This window comes from Callospermophilus lateralis, chromosome 11, assembly GCF_048772815.1.
Source record: "Callospermophilus lateralis isolate mCalLat2 chromosome 11, mCalLat2.hap1, whole genome shotgun sequence".
NCBI classification, from domain to species: domain Eukaryota; kingdom Metazoa; phylum Chordata; class Mammalia; order Rodentia; family Sciuridae; genus Callospermophilus; species Callospermophilus lateralis.
The window spans coordinates 32,700,735-32,722,241 of NC_135315.1; the positions used below are offsets into that span (position 1 = coordinate 32,700,735).

The 21,507-nt window shown below is 34.6% G+C and overlaps 1 protein-coding gene across 4 annotated transcripts in view; it reads left to right on the forward strand.

Moving 5' to 3' along the window:
• The window catches only part of Rad51c (RAD51 paralog C), a 33,357-nt gene extending 22,474 nt beyond the window's left edge, over window positions 1–10,883 (forward strand). For 2 of the 4 annotated variants that reach the window (XM_076870450.1, XM_076870452.1), the window contains exons 7-9: window positions 97–157; window positions 9,171–9,231; window positions 10,438–10,883. In XM_076870450.1, coding sequence (XP_076726565.1) covers window positions 97–157; window positions 9,171–9,231; window positions 10,438–10,521 — 206 coding nt within the window. In that variant the 3' untranslated portion in view covers window positions 10,522–10,883. The remainder of the gene's footprint in view (window positions 1–96; window positions 158–9,170; window positions 9,232–10,437) is intronic. The other 2 variants (XM_076870451.1, XM_076870453.1) reach the window with 2 other exon arrangements.
• The last annotated feature ends 10,624 nt before the right edge of the window (window positions 10,884–21,507 follow it).

Consider the following 21,507-nt stretch of genomic DNA (forward strand, 5'->3'; position numbering starts at 1 on the left):
AATTTGATGAAGTAAAACTATATTTTGTTAGAGGTATTCTAAGGAACTTATAGCCTAGTCAGCCAGGCAATATTAGGTTATGTTCTTTTCTTTCAGGGGAGAGTTGGGGACATGCTGCTACAATACGGCTAATTTTTCAGTGGGACAGAATACAAAGGTTGGTACAGAAACAAGTTAATAATTGTGAATATTAGGTTAATTATGCTCATTACTTATTAGTTTCTTAGGTAGTTCCCAGAATGAGAGTTATAGTGACCCAAAACTAATGCTTTTGCTGCCTTGTCTGGCATTACTTATACTAAACATAGAAGCATATTGTTGTGTTGCACATTTAACTACATAGAGAATTTTTTGGAATTTTAAAATGATAGGGTGCATGCACCTGAAACAAGTAGGTGACTAAGGAATACCACCTTCTAAAGCTCTCTGAAGTAATTTATTAGCCATACAGAATGGTACTCTGTGTTCCTGGAAGGAACTGAAAGAAGAATAAAATCAAGACAAAAGAAAAATTTTGAGGTTAGCTTTAGGACTAATTTTAATATGGGAAATAGGATGGCTTTTTAGTTGCTTAATATAATTCTTGTATGAAATTGTGTCTTTTTTAAAATTCTGCTTTTATTACCCAGTTACTTACCTGCCTTTCACAAGTATTGTTCTTTAAAATAAAATCATGGCAGCATGAAACCTTTGTGTTTGTTTTTAAATCTGCTGAGCTATTGAATGAACCAGCTTTCCTTTTCTTTAAAATAGGCCATTGAAAGCTATGAAGTCTTTTATTCTGTGCTTCAAAAAATGTCAGATTCATGCCAGCTTTTCTGCCTTGTGATTAATTGGCATTACCTATAGACCTTGGCATGGAAATACTCTAATAATGGAGGAAACTGAGGCAATACATGGGTAAAGATGGAATAATCACCTAAAAACATATTGGGCCTAGTCAGTGACATTTTTTTTTTTTAAGTTTCATTTGTTTGTTCTAAAACTGAAAAAAAAAAACAGGCCTAAGTTAGTTTTTAGTGACACTAAGCTCATAGCAAAACTAATTACACTTGGGCATACATATTTTGCATTGATTTGTGTAGTCTTTGTCTCCTTGAAAGATTAGTATTTCCAGCTAGGCATGGTAGCACACACTGTAAATCCAGCTACTTGGGAAGGGCTGAAGCAGGAGGATTGCAAGTTCGAGGGCAGCCTTGGCAACTTAGCAAGACCCTTTCTCAAAATTGAAAAAAATAAAATAAAATAAAGGGCGTGGGGGTGGGGGTGCTGGGGATGTAGCTTATTGGTAGATTGCCTCAGGACTGGAAAAAGAGAGAGAGAGAGAGAGAGAGAGAGAGAGAGAGAATGAGAATTTCCAAAGAGCTTAGGTAAAATTTCCCCCACAATTTTGTCAGCTTTCAATTGTTGTGACAAAATAACCTGAGAAAAACAATTTAAAGGAGGAAATATTTATTTTGGCTCACAGTTTCAAGCAATTCAATAGTTGCTTGGTCCCCATCACTGTGGGCTTCTGTTGAAGAGAATATCATGGCATGGTGTGGTGGAGAAGAACTGCACACCTCATAGTGGCAAGAGGGGGCCCAGGAAAGCAACTGGGGACAAGACGTAGTTTTTAGGAACATGTCCCCAAGGACCCAATCCCTTCAATTAGGTCCCACCTCCTACAGTTTTTAACCACCTACCAATATCCATTCACCTGTGAATTCATCAATGGGTTAACTATGGATGAGGTTAGAGCCCTCATGATTCAGTCACTTCTAAAAATCCCCTCTGAACATTGCTACATTGAGGACCAAGCCTTTAACACATGAGCCTATGGGGAATATTTCAGATTTAAACCATAAAAGTAATGAATAGTGTTTTACAATTACCAATTTCCCCTTAATTCTGTAAATAAATTATTGTATACTTATTGAGTATTTCTTACCCCAAATGCTTGGGACCAGAAGTTGTTTTAGAACTGTTTTTTCCCCCAAATTTTAGAATATTCGTAAATATATAATGAGATGTCTTAAGAATAGGACCCAAGTGTGAACATAGTTCATTTGTGTTTTAATATACACATAGCCTGATAGTAATTTTATACAAGTTTTCATAATTTTATAGATGAAATAAAGTTTCATGATTTGGAATTTTTCCACTTACAGCATCATGTTGGTGCTCAAAAAGTTTCACATTTTGTAGAAGTTTGGATTTTCAGATTGAGGATACTTAACCTGTACTCAATTCACAAAAGGAATTCTCTTTAGCAACAAACCTTATTGTAGAGACTTGGTAATAGCTCTCCAGCTGAGAGTTTTTAAAAACATTGCTTTTTGGGCACAGTGACGCACGCCTGTGATCCCAGTGGCTAGGGAAGCTGAGGCAGCCTCAGCAAAAAGCGAGGTGCTAAGCAATTCAGTGGAACCTTGTCTCTAGGTAATATCAAAAAAGAGCTGGAGATGTGGCTCATTGGTCGAGTACTCCTGAGCTCAATTCCTGATACAAAAAACAACAACAACAACAATAACAAAAAACCCACCACCACATTGCTTATACTTCCCTAGATTTAGGTTATTCTGTAAAGTACATCCTATTGTATACATGCTTTTAGGAATTCTCTTGAGCATTTAATATACAATAGCTCTTGTCTGGACTGTTACTGAATACTCATTAATAGAATGTATTTAAGAAGTAAGGAAAATAATAGGAGCAAAGAAAGACATTTCATCTTTTCATGAACTCAACAGAAAGGGTGAGTTTGTTGCCTTTGTCAAATTCTAGATGTTAGCATAGGTCAGCTACCCATGTGGTCAGAAAATCATGCTTACTTTTTTTTAATAGCTATATTTTTACTTGTAGAGGGACACAATGCCTTTATTTTATTTTATGTGGTGCTGAGGATTGAACCCAGTGCCTCACGTGTGCCAGGTGAGTGCTCTAGCACTGAGCCACAGCCACAGCCCCTCATGCTTACTTTTTAAAAGTTAAGGATTATATTAATTAGGTTTCTTACAGATTTTTCTTAAGAAATTAGAAAAGAGTATAGAACATTGATACTAAATATAGATCAAACTGGGCAAATCTACTGTACTATGAAAATTTCCCTATATTCTACACTATATTATACATGCTTGCTTGTGCTAGGTATTTTTTTAAGAACTTAATGTTCAACATTTCAAATAATTTTTTCAATAACTCTGAAAAATCTAGGCCTTTTATTTTTTTTAAAGAGAGAGAATTTTTAAAAAAATATTTATTTTTTAGTTTTTGGCGGACACAACATCTTTGTTTGTATGTGGTGCTGAGGATCGAACCCTGGGCCGCACGCATGCCAGGCAAGCCGCTACCACTTGAGCCACATCCCCAGCCCTAAGCCTTTTATTATTAAAAGTGAGAGAACCAGGATGGGGTTGTGACTGAGGAGTAGAGTGCCTGCCTAGCATCTGTAAGGTTCTGCATTTGATCCCCAGGTGAAAAAACAAACTAATAGAAAAGCAAAAATGAAATAAAAACCCCAGAAAGGTTAGCTTAATAAATAACAGCTTCCTTTTGTTGAATATTTATTACTGTCCTTTATTGAATAAACACTGTGTATATGTATACTTTCATTTTATTTTACAGAAAACTATAAAGTTGATAATATTATGCACATTTTACAGCTGACTCTATGATAGAGTCTGTTTCTTTTTTTCCTATAACAACTATTTCTAGAAGGTAATTATAGTATTGCATTGATTGCCAGCAAATCTGAATGTGTAGCTCTTATTTTCAGATAAAATCTTTTTTTCATGACAGGCATGGTGGTGCATGCCTGTAATCCCAGGAGTTTGGGAGACCAAGGCAGGAGGATTGAGAGTTTAAAGCTACCTTCAGCAACTTAGCAAGGCCCTAAGCAACTTAGTGAGACCCTGTTTTTAAATAAAATATAAAAAGGGTGGGGATGTAGCTCAGTGGTTAAGTGCCCCTGACCTCAATCCCCAGTAACTCCCCCCAACCTCCCCTCCCAAATCCTGTTTCTACACTTTTTTTTCCTAGCCTATGGATATATGAAAAGTAGTATGCATACTTTATAATAATCAGAATAAGTTAGCTTCATTTAGTAGAATTAAAATAATTTTGTTCTTCGTTGTGTGAAACCAGATATCTTCAAGTCATTAAAATTGCATGAAATCACCTATAATCCCAGTGGCTTGAGAGGCTGAGGCAGGAGGATTATTAATCAAAGCCAGCCTCAGCAATTTATCAAGGCCCTAAGCAAGACCCTGTCTCTAAATAAAATACATAAAGGGCTGAGGATGTGACTCAGTGGTTGAGTGCCAAAAAAAAAAAAGTATAAAATCTTTTTTTTCTTTATTTTTTTGAACAGGGTCTCACTAAGTTGCTTAGGGCCCCACTAAGTTGCTGAAGCTATCTTGGAATTTGGGATCCTCCTCCCTCCCTCCACCTCCCGAGCCACTGGGATTACAGGAATGTACTACCAGTCCCAGCTGCAGTCACTGTCAATTGAGTGTCTGGGATTGAACCAGAGGCTTCATATGTGCTGAGTATGTGCTCTACCACTGAGCTACACCTCTCAACCCAGTGTTGCATGAAATATTATATGCTTTTAAATTTTTAGTTTCTCTTGAAAGGATGGAAATAGAAATTTATATCAGAGGAAAGCAGTTATAAAAATGAACACTTTTTGAGATAAAAAACTGAAAACCTGACAGGTGAGGTAGCACATGCCTGTAATCCCAGCTAAGGCAGGAGGATAGCAAGTTCTAGACCAGTCTTGGAAATTTAGTGAGACCTTGTCTCAAAATTAAAAAGGACTGGGGGTGTGGCTCAGTGTTAGAGTGCCTTTGGATTCAATCCCTAGTACCACCAAAAAACAAACAAAAAACTGAAAACCCTTGAAGAGCCACATTTATATTGGGAATTGAACTTAAATATACTATAAACCCCAGCCCCCATCCTTTATCAGTAACATCTGATTTCTAACTTTTGGCTAATGATGGAATAATATTCCAAAAGTTCTTAAAAGAAATGCTTTTATCTGTGTCCTCATATTATGTGGGTTTTCCTCTAATTTGCATATTCATGATAATATGAGGCCAAGATTGTTCAGAATTACAGTACTCTTTGCCAAGAAGATCTGGTGGTAGAGTGGAGTAATATATCAACACCCCCACACAGTGTTTCATATGTGTGCTCAGCTTTAGAGCACAAATTGTGCTTCTGTCTTGTTTCTTCCTGACCCAAACTATGTAGTTCAGCCATATGTTAAGCTTCATCTCAGTTGGGGCCTTGAGCCAAGTGATTCTTTAGTTCAGTTTCTTGTTTAAAAAGATATCTTGATGCTAGGCACAGTGGCACATGCCTGTAAATTCCAGCAACTAGAGAGACTGCAGCAGAAGGGTCATAAGTTTGAGGCCAGCCTTGGCAATATGGTAAGACCTGTCTCAAAATAAAAATAAATAAATAAGGACTGGGGATGTTGCTCCGAGGCAGTGAGGCCTGCTGAGTTCAATCCCCAGTGGCAAGGGAGGGGGGAAGCTTGAGACTATATTTTGAGATCCAGACATATCATTTTAAAAACTTATTTTCACCTAGAAATTGGAGTAGATTGTCAATCTGAAATCTTTTTTAAAATATTTATTTATTTACTTTAGTTTTAGGTAGACACAATATCTTCATTTTATTTTTATGTGGTGCTGAGGATTGGACCCAGTACCTCATGCATCCTAGGCAAGCACTCTACCTCTAAGCCACAACCACAGCCTGTCAATCTGAAATCTTTATCTCTCTTTAAGTGTTCTTCTTCTTCTTCTTTTTTTTTTTTTTGGTAGTAGAGCTTGAACCTAGGGGCACTCTACCACTTAGCCACAACTCCAGCTCTTTTAATATTTTTATTTTGAGACAGGGTCTTGCTGATTTTCTTAGGGCCTTGCCAAGTTGCTGAGGCTTGCCTGGAACTTCCAATCCTCCTGCCTTAGCTTCAAAAATTGCTGGGATTACAGGTGTGTGCCACTGAGCTCAGCTAGGCTTCTTAATGAATGTGTAAACTTCTTAAAAGCTTAGTACTGCTTTAATAATTTTCTCAGAAAAAATTAGAAGCATTGAGTACCTTTTTGGACAAACTGGTGATGTGAGGTGATTTAAGATATTAATTGTTCAAGTTAGCTAATTTTTGTTTTCTTGAATCAAAAAGTAATTATCGAGGACAAGGAATATAGCTCTATAGTAGGGCATTTGCCTAGCATGCACAAGACCCTGGTTTCATTTTCCAGCATTGTTTTTTAAAAAAAGGGATTTTATTTATCTTAATATTTATGCATTAAAGATAGAATATCAAAGCCTATATGCCTGTAATCCCAGGTACTCAGGAATCTGAGGCAGGAAGATCAAGGCCAGCCTGGGCAATTTAATGAGATAACATCTCAAAATAAAACAATTTTAAAAAAGAAAGGACTGAGGGTATAGCCCAGTGCCCAGTGGTAGAGTGTTCTGAGTTCAATCCCCAGTACCTCTTTAAAAAAAAAAAAAAAAAAAAAAAAAACAACCCTAAAGCATTGAAAAAACTTAAGGATCCCAATTCCGAATTCTTAACACAGATGTTCTTTTCTTATGTATTACTTAGCAGTTATTTTATTTGTATGTTAAGTTGTAATTATAGAGTACATGACATTTTGGATTCTGCTGTTTTCATCCTGAAAGTACAAACCTAGAACAGAAAACTAATGGACCATAGTCTCTAATTGCTTTTCTTTTGAATTATGTTTGAAGAGAGGGATAATTTTGAAATTAGGGAGATAACAAATCATAACCAAAATGTCTTTTTTGAATTAACTTTGAAAACAAATCAGTGTTGAATTGTGTGCAAATAAATGATCCTTATAACCCTGAAAGTCTGTGATTTACTTCTCTAAGATAGAATCTGCATTTTATTTTATTAGTTTTTTTTTAAATGGCATTTATTTAGACACAAAATTTACCATTTTACCTTTTTCACCCCAATACTGGGGACTGAATTTAGGGCCTCACATGCTAATCAAGGATTCTAACACTGAGCTACATCCTCAGCCCCCCACCTTTTTTTTTTTTTTTTTTTTTTTTTTGAGACAAGGTCTTATTAAGTTGTCCTGACTGGCCTGGAATTTGTGATCCTCTTGCTTCAGCTCCTGAGAAGCTGACTCATTTTAGCCTTTATGGGTTTTTTGTTTATTTGTTTGTTTGTTTTGTGATACTGAGAGTTGAACCTGGGTATGCTACACTCTCAGTATTTTTTTTTTAAAGTTGGAACAGGGTCTGCTAAATTGCCCACTCATTCCTTAAACTTTCAATCCTCCTGCCTCACATTTCCTAGTCACAGGGACCACAGGTATATACCACCAAGCCCAGATTATTTTTACCATTCTTATTAGAATTTTAGTTTTTTATTTATTTTTGGTACTGGGGATTGAACCCAGGGGTGCTTTTCCTCTGAGCTACATTCTCAGTCCTTTTCATTTTGAGAGATGGATTTGATAAGTTGCTGAGCCTGGTCTTAAACTTGGGATTCTCCTGCTTTAGCTCAAATTGGAATTATCGGTATGCTCCAGTGCGTTGTCAGTTTACTTCCTTTTTTTTAATAGTTAATGATATTTTAAAAATTCTAATTCGTTAACATGACAGTAGAATAGATTTTGACATATCCTACGTAAATGGAGTATAACTTCTCATTCATCTGGCTGTACATAATGTAGAGTTTACACAGGTGATATAATCATATATGCACATAGGATAATACTGTTCGATTCATTTTATCATTCCTACTCCTATACCCACTCCCCTCCAATTTCCTTCCTTTGTAAGAGTGAATTATATTCTGTGTATGTATATATCACATTTTGTTTATTCATCTGTCAATGAACATGAGTTGCTTCTGTCTTTTGGCTATTGTGGCTGTTATATCTGTTTTTAAAGTAAATTTTAAAAGCCTTAAAGTTCTTCTTTTTCTGTTAACATTATTTGAATATAGTTAACAAGATCCTCCTGCCTCAACCTCCTAAGCTGCTGGGATTATACTCATCTCCCACTGCTTCCAGCTAGGATTTTATTTCTTAACTACTTTCAGTTTTACTTTTTACTTTTTGTTTAGTACATAATAAAATTCTACCTAAACAGATCTTGTTCTGTCATGACACTGATTTTTCTTTTACATAATCATTTTAAAACAGTGCATCTTCCTATCTTTTTATCATAAATTTTTCATTTATATTCCAAGAAATTATCTTACTGGTTTTCTAAAAACACATAAAAGTGCATAAATACTGCAGAAGGATTGTGAAAAAGTAGATAAATATATAAATGAATAAGTAACTTTCACCTTGTAATAACTATTAGCTTTTTTTCCCCCTTTAATACTGAGATTGAACTCAGGAGGCACTCTACCACTGAACTGCATCCCCATCTTCCTGCCTTTGTCTCTGGAGTAGCTGGGATTATAGATGTTTGCCATTGTGCCTATTAACTTTTTGGTTGTAGTCTTGTGACAGTTTTTCAAGAGATGTCTCATATATATATATATGATCATGCAGTATAACTTTTAATTCTTATTAATAATAATTTCCTATCATTATTTTCTGTTAACCTTTCCTTTTAGCATAAGTGGCATCTTCATTTTATCTAAACAAATTAATTTGAATCATTGGATTTTTTTGTTGCTTTGGAATTTTATTTATATAAACAATCTATTGTTATTATGTTATTATAATTATTACATGCAAAAGTATAGGTAATTTTAGAGGGGAGTTTTTAAATTTTTTAGGAGGTGGCCTTGAATTCCTGGGGTCAAATTATTCTCCTCCCTGTGCCTCCCAGATAACTGGGACTCAAGTATGTGCCACTTCCTCTAGCAGGAGAATTTTTTTTTTTTTTAAATATTTTAATATTTTAATATTTATTTTTTGGTTTTTGGCGGACACAATATCTTTGTTTGTATGTGGTGCTGAGGATCGAACCCGGGCCGCACGCATACAAGGCGAGTGCGCTACCGTTTGAGCCACATCCCCAGCCCAGGAGAATATTTTTTATGTTTCTTTCCCTTCTGTATCTTAAGAACCAAATGATTGAATTACAGTAAACTAGCATAAATTATGAAATCAGTCATATGAAGTAATTAATTAAAGTTATATATTTATGTATGCTTTTTCTCTAAGCAGGTTGGCAACATTGTACAAATCACCAAGCCAAAAGGAATCCACAGTACTGTTTCAGATCACAGTCAGTATTTTTTGATTAGTGGGATTTTGGTGTGGTGGGCAGTAATTATCTGAAGAGATCATTTACAGATTGCTTTTGTTAGCTTCTGTAGGCAGCAAACATATTTGAGGACAGCTTTTGATGTTTAGAACATCCCCCAAATAGTTGTATATACAGAATATTGTAGTCATAATTGGACTAAAATTTATTCTTAAGAACAGAGGAAATACTTATTTTGGGGTAATATGTTCCATGGCATATGTAATGTCAGTTTATTAAAGATTTTTAAAGTGAAAGTTGTTGGAGATTTTCAGAAAAGAAAAAATACCAACATTACCTTTTTTTTTTGGTCTGTAGATATTATAGATCTATCATAGTCACCAAATATAGTACACTTTAAAATGTTAATTTTCTTGTGAATTAACATCATAGAACATACATATTTGGCTGAAATATGCATATTTATCAACATTGCTGAGCCCAAGTATATCTTGGCATCTCATTTTTATAAGGACAAAAACAGAAATGGAGATTCTGCAGCTGAATTAACCATTTAAGTTTTGCACTACCCAGGTGCATTTGAAATAGCCTATTTGGAAAACTTTTTATTTTAGAAGTATTTAATTGTGAAAATAAATTTGTAAAGTACCTAAGAATTAGTACAAACTATTTCATGTTTTCCAACATAGCTACCATAAAGTTTCTGAGGATTGTTCTTTAGAGAACTTTTGTTTTTGTTTTTAGGGTGCTTGGGAGCCCCACCACTGAGCTACATATACTTACAGTCCTAAAAAACTTTTTTTTTTAAGTACTGGGTATTGAACCCAGGGGCACTTAACCACTGAGACTCATCACTAGCCCCTTTTAATATTTCATTTAGAGATGGGATGTCACTAAGTTGCTAGGGCCTCGCTAAGTTGCTGAGGCTGATTTTGAACTTGCAATCCTTCTGTCTTGGCCTCCCAAGCTGCTGGGATTACAGGAGTGTTCCGCTGTGCCTGGCCTAGAATATATTTTTATAATGTAGTGTTTTTTTCTGTATTTGTGGTAAATAAGTATTCAATATAATCCTGGCTTGGACCAGCCACAAGGCTTATCCTCTTCATTCATAATGGTTAATAAATTCTATCTCAAGAAAAAAGTAGCTTTCATACTTAAAAATATTTGTCTACCAGTCTTTATTTTAAATATTCTTAAAACATGTTTGTATATTTTTTCATTTTTCAGCCTCAGGGATTTAGAGATGCTGTTGCCACAGAAGGTTCATCGAGTGTCCGGAAAAGGTCACGAGAACCAGAGGAAGAACAGTAACCCAAAAACAAATCTACAATATACAAATATATTGATGTGAAATTCATTGTTTATAAGTAGTATACTCATTACTTTAAAGTATAAACACAATAACACGAATGAATCAGGATTATATGAAGTAAATGGGAAAAGTATTTAAGGAATGTGATTCTCTGAAAAATGTTTTCTAAAGCAGTGTTCTACAATTACCTTTTGCTTTGGTTTCATTTTCAGTAGCATTCAGTAAGAGGTAACATAGGTATTACATTTTCCAACTGTGGAAAGCTACTCGCATGTGGCCGATCTGAAATTACTGTTCAGACTAGTAAATTTTTTTTCCCAATTGCTTAGAAAAATCATAGGAATAAAGGATTTTTAAAATATTATTTGTTCTTTTTTTTTTTCAATTTTTTTTTAGTTTTTGATAGACTTTTATTTTATTTATTTATATATGGTGCTGAGAATTGAACCCTGTGCTCCACACATGCCAAGCAATTACGCTACCACTGAGCCCCAGCCCCCTTACTTGTTCTCTTTAAATGAAGTTTTAATAATTCTTTAAAATAACCTGTTTTTTTTTTTTTTTTTTTTTGGACTGTAAAGTAAAAACCATGAGTCAGCATATCCTGTTCAGTTTTATGGGTAGGATGCAAATTTTAGATGATCAAATTGATTTTAATGAATTAAGTTCTAAAATCTAAGCCATTTGTTTAATTTTTGTTATTTTAAAATGTTACAAGAAAGATTTTGATGCAGTTATCTAGAAATTGTTTAAAACATTTTAGAGTACCGTTATAAGCCTGCAATTATTTATTTTTACATTTTGAAGCATGATGTTATTCATTCTAGAATTATAGATGTATTGACATTTTTCTTTGAATAATCTTAACCCTGCTTGAATAAGTTAAAATTTTGGATTTTTGAGTGTTTTCCAAATCATATAAAAATGTCTGGTACTTGATTCTTAATATTTCTGAATACATTTACAAAATTTACTTTGTTTCCTATATAGAAAGAAAGAAAAATTTATTTTTTCTTTTGAATGTTGGGAGTCAAACCCATGCCCTTGCCCATGCTAGGCAAGTGCTCTACCACTGAGCCATGGTGCAGCTTCCTTAGCTCTTGTTTTGTTTTGGTACTGAGGATTAAACCTGTAGTGCTTTACCGTTGAGTTACTTCCCCAGACCTTTTTGTTTTTTATTTGAAGACAGGGTCTTTCTGAGTTGCTTAGGGTCCCACTAAATTGCTGAAGCTGGTCTCAAACTTTTTTTTGGTACTGGGGATTACTCCGGGTCATTTAACCACTGAGCCATATCCCTACCCCTTTTTTGTATTTTATTTAGAGACATGGCCTTGATAATTTGCTGAGGCTGGCTTTGAACTCACAATCTTTCTGTCTCAGCCTCCTAAACCTCTGGGATTACAGGTGTGTGCCACTGTACCTAGCTGGCCTCAAACTTTTGATCCTCCTACCTCAGCGAGTTGCTGGTATTACAGGCATGCACTGTCACACCGGGACTCCTTATTTTTTTGAAAGCTTAATTTTTCAAAGATTATTATTTCTTCTTCAGTTTGTAAACTTTTCCCCTAGCATTTTCTGTTACTTGGTTTTAATTCATGATGTGATATTATACCTATTGTCCCCAATTTAGGAGCTTAGAAGTTTGGAAGTCTTACTTTCTGGCAGACCAGTGCTTCATGCAGGCTTTATCTTGTAGTTAGTAAGGTAAATTGAAAAGATGTATATTGCCTTACTCAATTTCATGCCATTGCTATGATCATCCTTTCTGGTGATTTTTTTTTTTAACATACATAAATATAAAGGTTCATGGGGGTAAGCGTTATTGTGAGGTAGTAGAAACTAAGAGATGGGGCCTATTGAGAGATTTCTTTTTCCTTTTTTTTTTTTTTTTTTAATATCAGGGATTGAACCCAGAGCCACATATATAATTTTTTTAAATTTATTTTTTAGACTTAAATGGGTACAATATCTTTATTTTATTTTTATGTGGTGTTGAGAATCGAACCCAGTGCCTCACACATTCTAGGTGAGCACTATACCACTTGAGCCACAACCCCAGCCCTGGCCTTTTATATTTTGAGACAAGTTTTCATTAAGTTGTTCAGGTCCTCACTAAGTTGCTAAGGCTGACTTTGAACTTGAAGACCTCCTGCTTTAGCCTCTTGAGCCACTGGGATTATACGTGTATGCCACTGTACCTGCCACAGTAAGAGATCTTTATGTTATTGAAGGGATGCCCCAAAGGGATTTGGGACGACCCCAGTTTCTCCTTTTTTTTCTCTTTTGTTTCCTGACTATGAGCTGTGCAGTTTTGCTCTGCAAGTTTTGCTCTTGCCATTGCCATCCAGCACCCCCATTGGAGACCTAAAATAAATGGGTCCTCCTGATCATGGCCTAGAACCTCCGAAACTGTGTGCCAAAACAAACTTTTTTTTTTTAATAAGTCACTTAATCTCAGGAGTTTGTTGTAGTGATGGAAAGCTAACATAAATACATTTGCACACATACATAGAAAACATTTTCATTGTTCTTTTTTAAAATATCAGTTTAGTATATTACCATTCCTTGGCTATAGTTAATACAACACAGGCTGTTTAATACAGACTACTTTAAAAATTATTCATTCTGGGTTTGAGGTTGTGGCTCAGTGGTAGAATGCTTGCCTAACGTATGTGAGGCACTGGGTTTGATCCTCAGCACCACATAAAAATTAGTAAATAAAATGAAGGTATTGTGTTCATCTACAACTAAAAAACATTTTTTTAAAATTATTCATTCTGGAAAGAATAAATACTTTAAATTTTGCTCTTTGAGAAACCCTTTCTACACTTATATACTTGGAAAATCAGTTTGATTCCAAGTAAGTTATTAAAGGTATGGTATATAATAAAATATAGAGTTAAAGGCTCACATAGGGCTGGGGCTGGAGCTCAGTAACAGAGCACTTGCCTAGCATGTGTGAGGCACTGGGCTTAATTCTTAGTACCACATAAAAATAAATAAAATAAAGGCATTCTGTCCATCTACAATTACAAAAAAAATAATTAAAAAGATTCACATAATCTAATTCAGGGTTTGGTTTAGTTTAGGACAGAGCTTAACATTTCAAATGCAGATAGAGATCTATATTGCTGGATAAAACAGAAATTATCCCCTAACATCTTTCATCATAAATTTAAGTTTTTTCAAATGTGCTTGTGTGTGTGTGTGTGTGTGTGTGTGTGGTGGGGATATATGTTTATACAGTGCTTTGTTATTATTACTTTTTAATATTTGTTTCTAGGTTTTGATAGACCTTTATTTTATTCATTTATGTATATGTGGTGCTGAGAATCAAACCCAGGGCCTCTCACATGCTAGGCAAGTACTCTACCACTGAGCCACAACTCCAGCTCACTATAGTGCTTTATTATTTATGAAGCACTTTTACATCATTCATTTTTTAACACTTTTATAAGATAGATGTGATAGTTTGTCCTATCTGCTTTTTTCTTTTCTTCTTTACATCTATCCATCAATGCTTAACACATTTCACTACTACTTATTGAATATTTCAAATAAGATTTCTACTTTTTTTAATATTTATTTTTTAGTTATAGGTGGACACAATATCTTTATTTTATTTTTTAAATGTACACCTAATTTGCATTAGTTATGTTCTTGGTGTAATGCAACCATCACAAATATTTCCAAAACTTTTCATCGCCCCTAAATAGAAACTGAACCTATTAGGTAATAATTCTTCATTCTTCTTTCCTCCAGTTCCTGGTAATCATTTTCTGTTTTTATGAATTTGCTAAATTCAAATACTTCATTTAAGTGGAATCATATAATAATTTTTCTTTTGTCTCCAGTCTATTTCATTCTGCATGATTTTAAGCTTCGTCCATATTGTGGCATTCCTATTTATGGTTAAATAGTATTCTATTTTATGTATACACTATATTTTATCCATCTGTTGCTAGACATTTGGATTATTTCTAAAGTGTTTTAGTAATTTATAAGTTTTTATGAAATAATACCTTTTTTGTTTTCTGAAACTTATGGACTTTCATTGCTAACCAGGTTTAGGGTAGGTAGCTGATTTAGCTTTGGAATATTTAATTTAATCATAATTCATTTTCATTCTGTAGTTATTTTTTATTTTCCCTTTAGTTATTGTTTTTTTATTTTTCTTAGTAGTGTTTTTACTAAAATATTTGCATCTTAATGATAAAATTATAGTATAATATGACAGAAAGATCATAAGAATAGATTTACAAGACTTGCATTCTAATTTCAGTTGAGACATTAACAAGTCATGTCAATTTTGGCATCTTTATTTTGTCATGTCTTTATCTTATTTATAAGCAAGCTAGGACAAAGTGATTGCTTAATTTCATTGGTCTAAATTTTGTGGTTTCTATTTCTGTAGAGGTATTATTAAATATTTACTTTAAATGATCAATACTGAAAATATTGAAAAGAGTCCAGTATAAATAATTTTTATATTTTATTTTTATACTTAGGTTTTTATATAATATTTTTATACTTAGGTTCCCATTGTAAGACATTGAATTTCAGTTTTGAGATGCAAAGTTGAAATATTCTGTTGTTTAAAAAAAAAAACAGTTGCAGAAGAGAGGCTGGCTGTTCATAATATGTATTTTTAGTTAACATCAGTGCCTAAATTTACTGTTACTGTTAAAATTTACAGAACATTTTGCTCCCTCAGAACTGATTTTGGCATAAAATATGTTGACAAGATTTCATGTATTTTTGACCACAGTATATTCCTTTGCTTCTTTTCCAATTTTGTTCACCATTGACATACGCCCTTCTGTGATTCAACTATCCATTTGATTCTCATTATGTGTAGTAAAATGTGAGTTTTTAAACACACCATTACTCTGTGATTTTATGTTTTACTTATTCTGTGAGGATATAAAACTTGGGTTCCCTCAGAAGGGTTTGGGAACTCACAGAAATTGTATTCTAACCTATTTTCAAAATAAAAAACTACAAGATAAAAGACAAAGGCCAATAGCCATATAATATAAAGAAAATTTGTATCAAGAAATCTTGTCAATCAAGGCTCAGAGAAAAACTAATCAATTACATACACAACTGATCTAATGATAGAAAGTCTACCACTTCTTTTGGTTTTGGTACTGGTTGAACCCCAGAGCCCTTAACCACTTGAGCCACATCCCCAGCCCTTTTTTTCATTTTTTTTAAAGTTGTCATTGGACTTTTTTATTTATTTATATTTTTTAAATACTTACTTTTTAGTTATACACAATACCTTTATTTTTTTATTTATTTTTAAGTGGTGCTAAGGATTGAACCCAGGGCCTCACATGTGCTAGGCGAGCGCTGTACCGCTGAGCCAAAACTCCAGCCCCTGGACTTTTATTTTATTTATATGGGGTACTGAGAATTGAACCTAGTGCTTCACACATGCTAGGCAAGTACTCTCCCATTGAACTACAACCCCCAGCCTTTATTTTTCATTTTGAAACAGTATCTCACTAAGTTATTGAGGCTGGCCTTGAACTTGCCATCCTCCTGCCTCAGCCTCCTGAGCTGTTTTGTTTGTTTGTTTGTTTATTTGTTTTAAAAAGAGAGAGAGAGAATTTTTTAATATTTATTTTTTTAGTTTTCGGCAGACACAACATTTTTGTTTGTATATGGTGCTGAGCATCGAACCCGGGTCGCACGCATGCCAGGCGAGCGCGCTACCACTTGAGCCATATCCCCAGCCCTCCTGAGCTGTTTTGATTATAGGTATGCAACATCACACCCAGTTCTATTTTTAATTTAACACTCACATCTTAAATAACATACACACTATTTTGTACTTTTCTTTTTTGTATCAGCAATTGTAGAATTTTCTCAATTAAAATATCACTGAATGGCATTTTATTGAATGATAACTATTATTTAATCACTTTTATGAGGTTGTATATTGAGATTCATTTTTTTTAAAGAGAGAGAGAGAGAGAATTTTTTTGTGTGTTTATTTTTTTTAGTTTTCAGCGGACACAACATCTTTGTACATGGTGCTGAGGATCGAACCCAGGCCACACGCATGCCAGGCGAGTGCGCTACCGTTTGAGCCACATCCCCAGCCCTTGAGATTAATTTTTTTAATAAAGACATAAGGAATTGTTCAGAATTTATATGCATTTAAAATTTTGACAGATGTTACCAAATTGTCCTGAGACATTGCCAGTTTATACTTCCACCAGTGATTTTTGAGAGTGGCCTCACTTTTTTTTTTTCTTGTAGTTGTAGATGGACATCATGCCTTTATTTTATTTGCTTATTTTTGTACATAGTGCTAAGGATTGAAACCAGTGTCTCACACATGCTAGGTAAGCACTCTGCCACTCAGCCCCAGCCCCAGCCCAAGCGTGGCCTCACTCTTGATAAGACATTATTTTGGGGTTTTTTTTGCCAGCTTGCTAGTTTTTAAATGACATCTCATATTGTGATTTTACATTTTTTTAGTTGTATAAAAACTATCCTGACTTGATGCCATTAAATATTTAATCGTAACCAAGTGTATATTCCATGTAAATTATCAACTGGTTAATAATTGGATTTCCCAGTTAAAGGCAGATCAGTGCAAATGTCTGGTCTCCTTTGAATTAATAGTTCTCACTGTAAATTCATAGCTGTCATTGTGGTTTTTATGTATTGGTTTTATGTATTATAATAGTTAATATCCACACATGTTTCTGAGCCTCCAAGTCCAGCTTGCTGAACTTTGTCATAAATTCATTAATGTAAAAGTTTGGTAGTTCTTTAGCACTCCTGCCATCAGGAGATGGAGTATATTATGTTCTCTTGAATTTAAAAGAGGCCTAGTTACTGTTTTGACTCATAGAGTAACATAAAAGTAATGATATTGATTTATGATACTAGGTCATAAAAAGCTATGTATCTTATGTCTTATTGATGGGAACACTCACTTTTGAATCTCAAGCCACCATATAATAAATGTGACTACCCCAAGCCATCATGTTGGAGATATTATGTGTAGACATTACAGTTGACAATCCTCACTGAGCTCTTGGCCATCAGCTAGTATCAACTGCCAGTTTAGCAACACAATCAAATTAATATCTTGAAAAAATACTTACATGTTAATCATTGTTTACTCACTGTTTTTTTAATGAAAAATGTATAATGTGAGTAAGTCATCTTGGACATCATACCCAGTTGAGGCTCCAGATACTCTATCCCAACTACTATCTGACTGTAACCTCCTGAGACCTGCATGTGAGAATCACCTAGTTGAGCCCAGTCAACCTACAGGGTTATGAAACATAGTTTTGTAGCTACTCAGATTTGGGATAGTTTGTCTTGTACCAGTAAGTAACTGGCATAGCCACCTGAGAGCCTCTCTGCTGGATCTTACCAAATTGTATCTTTAGGTGCCTTCTGAGAATTTCAGATCTTTATTCCCACAGATACCATTCTTTCCTGTACTGTCATTATGTTCCATTGCCCAACTGATTCCAGCCTTTAATCTCTTCTTCAATTTATTCTGCACTCATCTGAAGGAATATTTGCTTATTTATATATTTATTTTTTACAGCTCCCTGAGAGTAGTCTTTTTTTTTTTTTTTGAGAATTTTAATATTTATTTTTTAGTTTTCGGCAGACACAACATCTTTTGTTTGTATGTGGTGCTGAGGATCGAACCCGGGCCACACGCATGCCTGGCGAGCGCGCTAACACTTGAGCCACATCCCCAGCCCCAATGAGAGTAGTCTTGAACTTATAATCCTCTTGCCTCAGCCTCCTGAAGTGCTGGGATTACAGCCCTGTGCTACCATGCCTGGCTTAAATTTTCTTAAAACAGTTTTTTTTTTTTTTTTATCTTTGTTTCTTTCCAATTCAGTACCCTGAAACAATAATTATAATTCTGTCTCCCTAAATATAATTTTGAATGTTTGCCCATAGACTTTATATCATATAGTCTTAACATTATTGGCCTATATTTCCAGAAATTAAAAAATTCCAGAATTTTTATATAACAATTTTAAATATTTGAGAAAAAATTATACGTGTGAAAGACCCAAGTGTTTTGCATACATAGTTTGATTTGCTGCCTTTGTGCAAATAACTGATGTATTGTTATTTGGTATAGAGATTCATCAATTTTTTTTTTTGGTTGGGGGTACAAGGGATTGAACCCAGGGGTGCCTTGCCACTGAGCAACCCTATTTTATTTTAAGACAGTTTTGCCAAGTTAGCAGGGCAGCCCTCAAACTTGGGTTTCTCCTTCTTTAGCCTCCTGAGTTGCTAGGATTTCAGGTATGCATTATTATGACCAGTTGAGTTTCATCAAATCTTAATCCTCATCTTGCAGAATTATTGGAAACCATGTGTGCTGTATTGGTGCCAGATATGTCATTTATAGATTACTCCTTCACAAGGCTGCAAACCACTTCATATGCCCAAATCATTTCCTTTCTGGAAATGATACATTATGTCAGCATGGTTACCATGTGTGGTAATTGATAATGTCTGTGCCACATGGCTTACTTCTACCCTTGTCCAACACAGCTCTTCTACCACCTATGATTACCATATGTTACCGCACTCTAGGTTAATGGAATCATTTCCATCTTCCCTTCTAGTCACAAATGTCATTATGGCTCAATTCCATCAGCTCAACTAAGAATAAAGTATTCATTACTATCTAAGCATGGAAAACACCTTTGTGAACAGTTTTCACATTTAGTTGCCTGTTAAATTTTTATTTAAAAAAGCAGCTGGGTTTTTGTTTTCATTTGCTCTAGTCATCTGCTGACTAGAATAGGGAGATGATCAATATCATTCTGAATGCTTACATATATTTATTCTATGCAAAACATAATTTAAAATTAGGTGATAATAAAGGTAAATTTTTACCAACATTTTCTGATTTTTATAAAGTGAAAACTAGTAGCAAAATATTGACAGATTTTTTTTCAGTCAGTTCACCTTAGAAAAGTCATTTATTGTATCCATTAATACTTTTTTTGTTATTGTTTCTTTTTTTTTTGTTTTTGGTGCTGGGGATTGAACCCTGGGCCTAATTCATTTGAGGGAACCAGTCTACCAACTGAGATATCTCCCCAGCTCTTAGAAAAGTCATTTATTATAGAAGGAACATGTCACATGTTAGCCATTTATGATACCATCATCAAATTACCTTCAACCCTTGCTGCCTTCCTCTTTTGTAAGGATATCATAAAAAGTACAAAAATAGTTTTTATTGTTCAAACAACTACATAAGATAATAAAAATTGTTATTTTTTTTTTTTTAGTTGTAGTTGCATAGTACCTTTATTTTATTTATTTATTTTTTCAATCCTTGAGGATTGAACCCAGCGCCTCACACATATTAGGCGAGGACTCTACCACTGAGCCACAACCCCAGCCCCAAGAAAAAGTGTTATTAATGGTTAAAACTTTAAGGAAAAGGTTAGAAATTAGTGAAATTTAGTGCATGTGGACCTATTAATACTGGAAGAGATCTTTAATTTTTGAAGAGTTGCCTATAATTTGATCATATTAGCCAGCAATAGAAAAGTAATAAATTATAGCAGTGATGTTTTTGCAAGTAAGTGGGGATGATTTAAAAATTATATTATTGTTGGGTGTGGTTGTGCACACTTGTTATCCCAGCAACTCAGGAGGCTGAGGCTGAGGCAGTATGATTGCAAGTTAGAGGTGAGCCTCAGCAACTTAGACTGTGTCAAAAAATTTCAAAAGTTAGGGATATAGCTCAATGGTAGAGCACCCCTAGGTTTAATCCCCAGTATGACAAAAACAAAACAAAAAAACCCACCATATACAATTGGTTTGGGAATTAGAGCAGGAAGTTTCCAATTTAAAACATCTCTATTCAGTTGGTTTTCAGTGGCCAGATATTCTGTTGCTCCCTACTAATCAGTTTGACAACAGTTTTTTGGTTTTTTTTTGGTACTGGGGTACTAAACACTCAGGGGTGCTTACCACTGAGTGACATCCCTAGCCCTTTCGATTTTCTGAGATGGTCTCCTAAATTGCTAAGAGCCTCAACCTCTGGAGGCTCTGGGATTAATACAACTAGCTAAATTAATATTTTAAAAATGATATATTAGTTATCCTTCAGTTTGTTTTTGTGGAGGTAGAGGTTGAACCCAGGGTCTCATGCATGCTAAGCAAGCATTCTGCTACTGAGCTGTACCCCAATCTTCCTCCTTCAGTTTTCAAATATGGATTTTAAAATACACATTTTTATATTTTTACTTCACATTCATCATTAGACCTAGCCTTAAAATATTTACATAGGCATTGATCTGTAGGCCACTGGACATGAGGTATATGAGTTTTATTGTAACTTAAAAGTATAAAACTCCAGTATTTTAAAACATTTAAGTTACTACTTGAGACATGGTTTTAGCTTCATATCAATGACTTTTTGCAATTAGCAACATGAAAATTGAGGGGACTTTTGAAAATAGCATTTCTGGTTTTGCCTATAAACAGATAAAACAGGCTTTTAATTTTTTTTAATTTTAAATTTTTGAACTAGAGATTGAACCCAGGGGCACTCAACTATTGAGCCACATCCCAAGCCCTTTTAATTTTTATTTTGAGACAGGGTCTCGCTAGGTTGCTTAGGGCCTTGCTAAGTTCCTGAGGCTGGCTTTGAACTTGTGATCCTCCTGTGTCAGCCTCCCAAGTCACTGGCATTACAGCCACCCAGTCCCACAAGACTTCTTGACAGTGGTAAAATTATCCTACATAGCTGCTCTTAGCACTGTTAGCACTGAACAGTGCTCCTAGCACTGTTCTCAGGAATCTTCGAGCAAAGCTGCTTTGTCAAATGGATGCAACAGGATCCATATCGATCTTTGTGAAGGAATATCTTTTAAAGCAAACACGCCTCTCATTTATAGTAATGAAGAGATGTGGGCTTTTTCTTTTACTCTTAGATGTAATGTTTCACCAACATATAT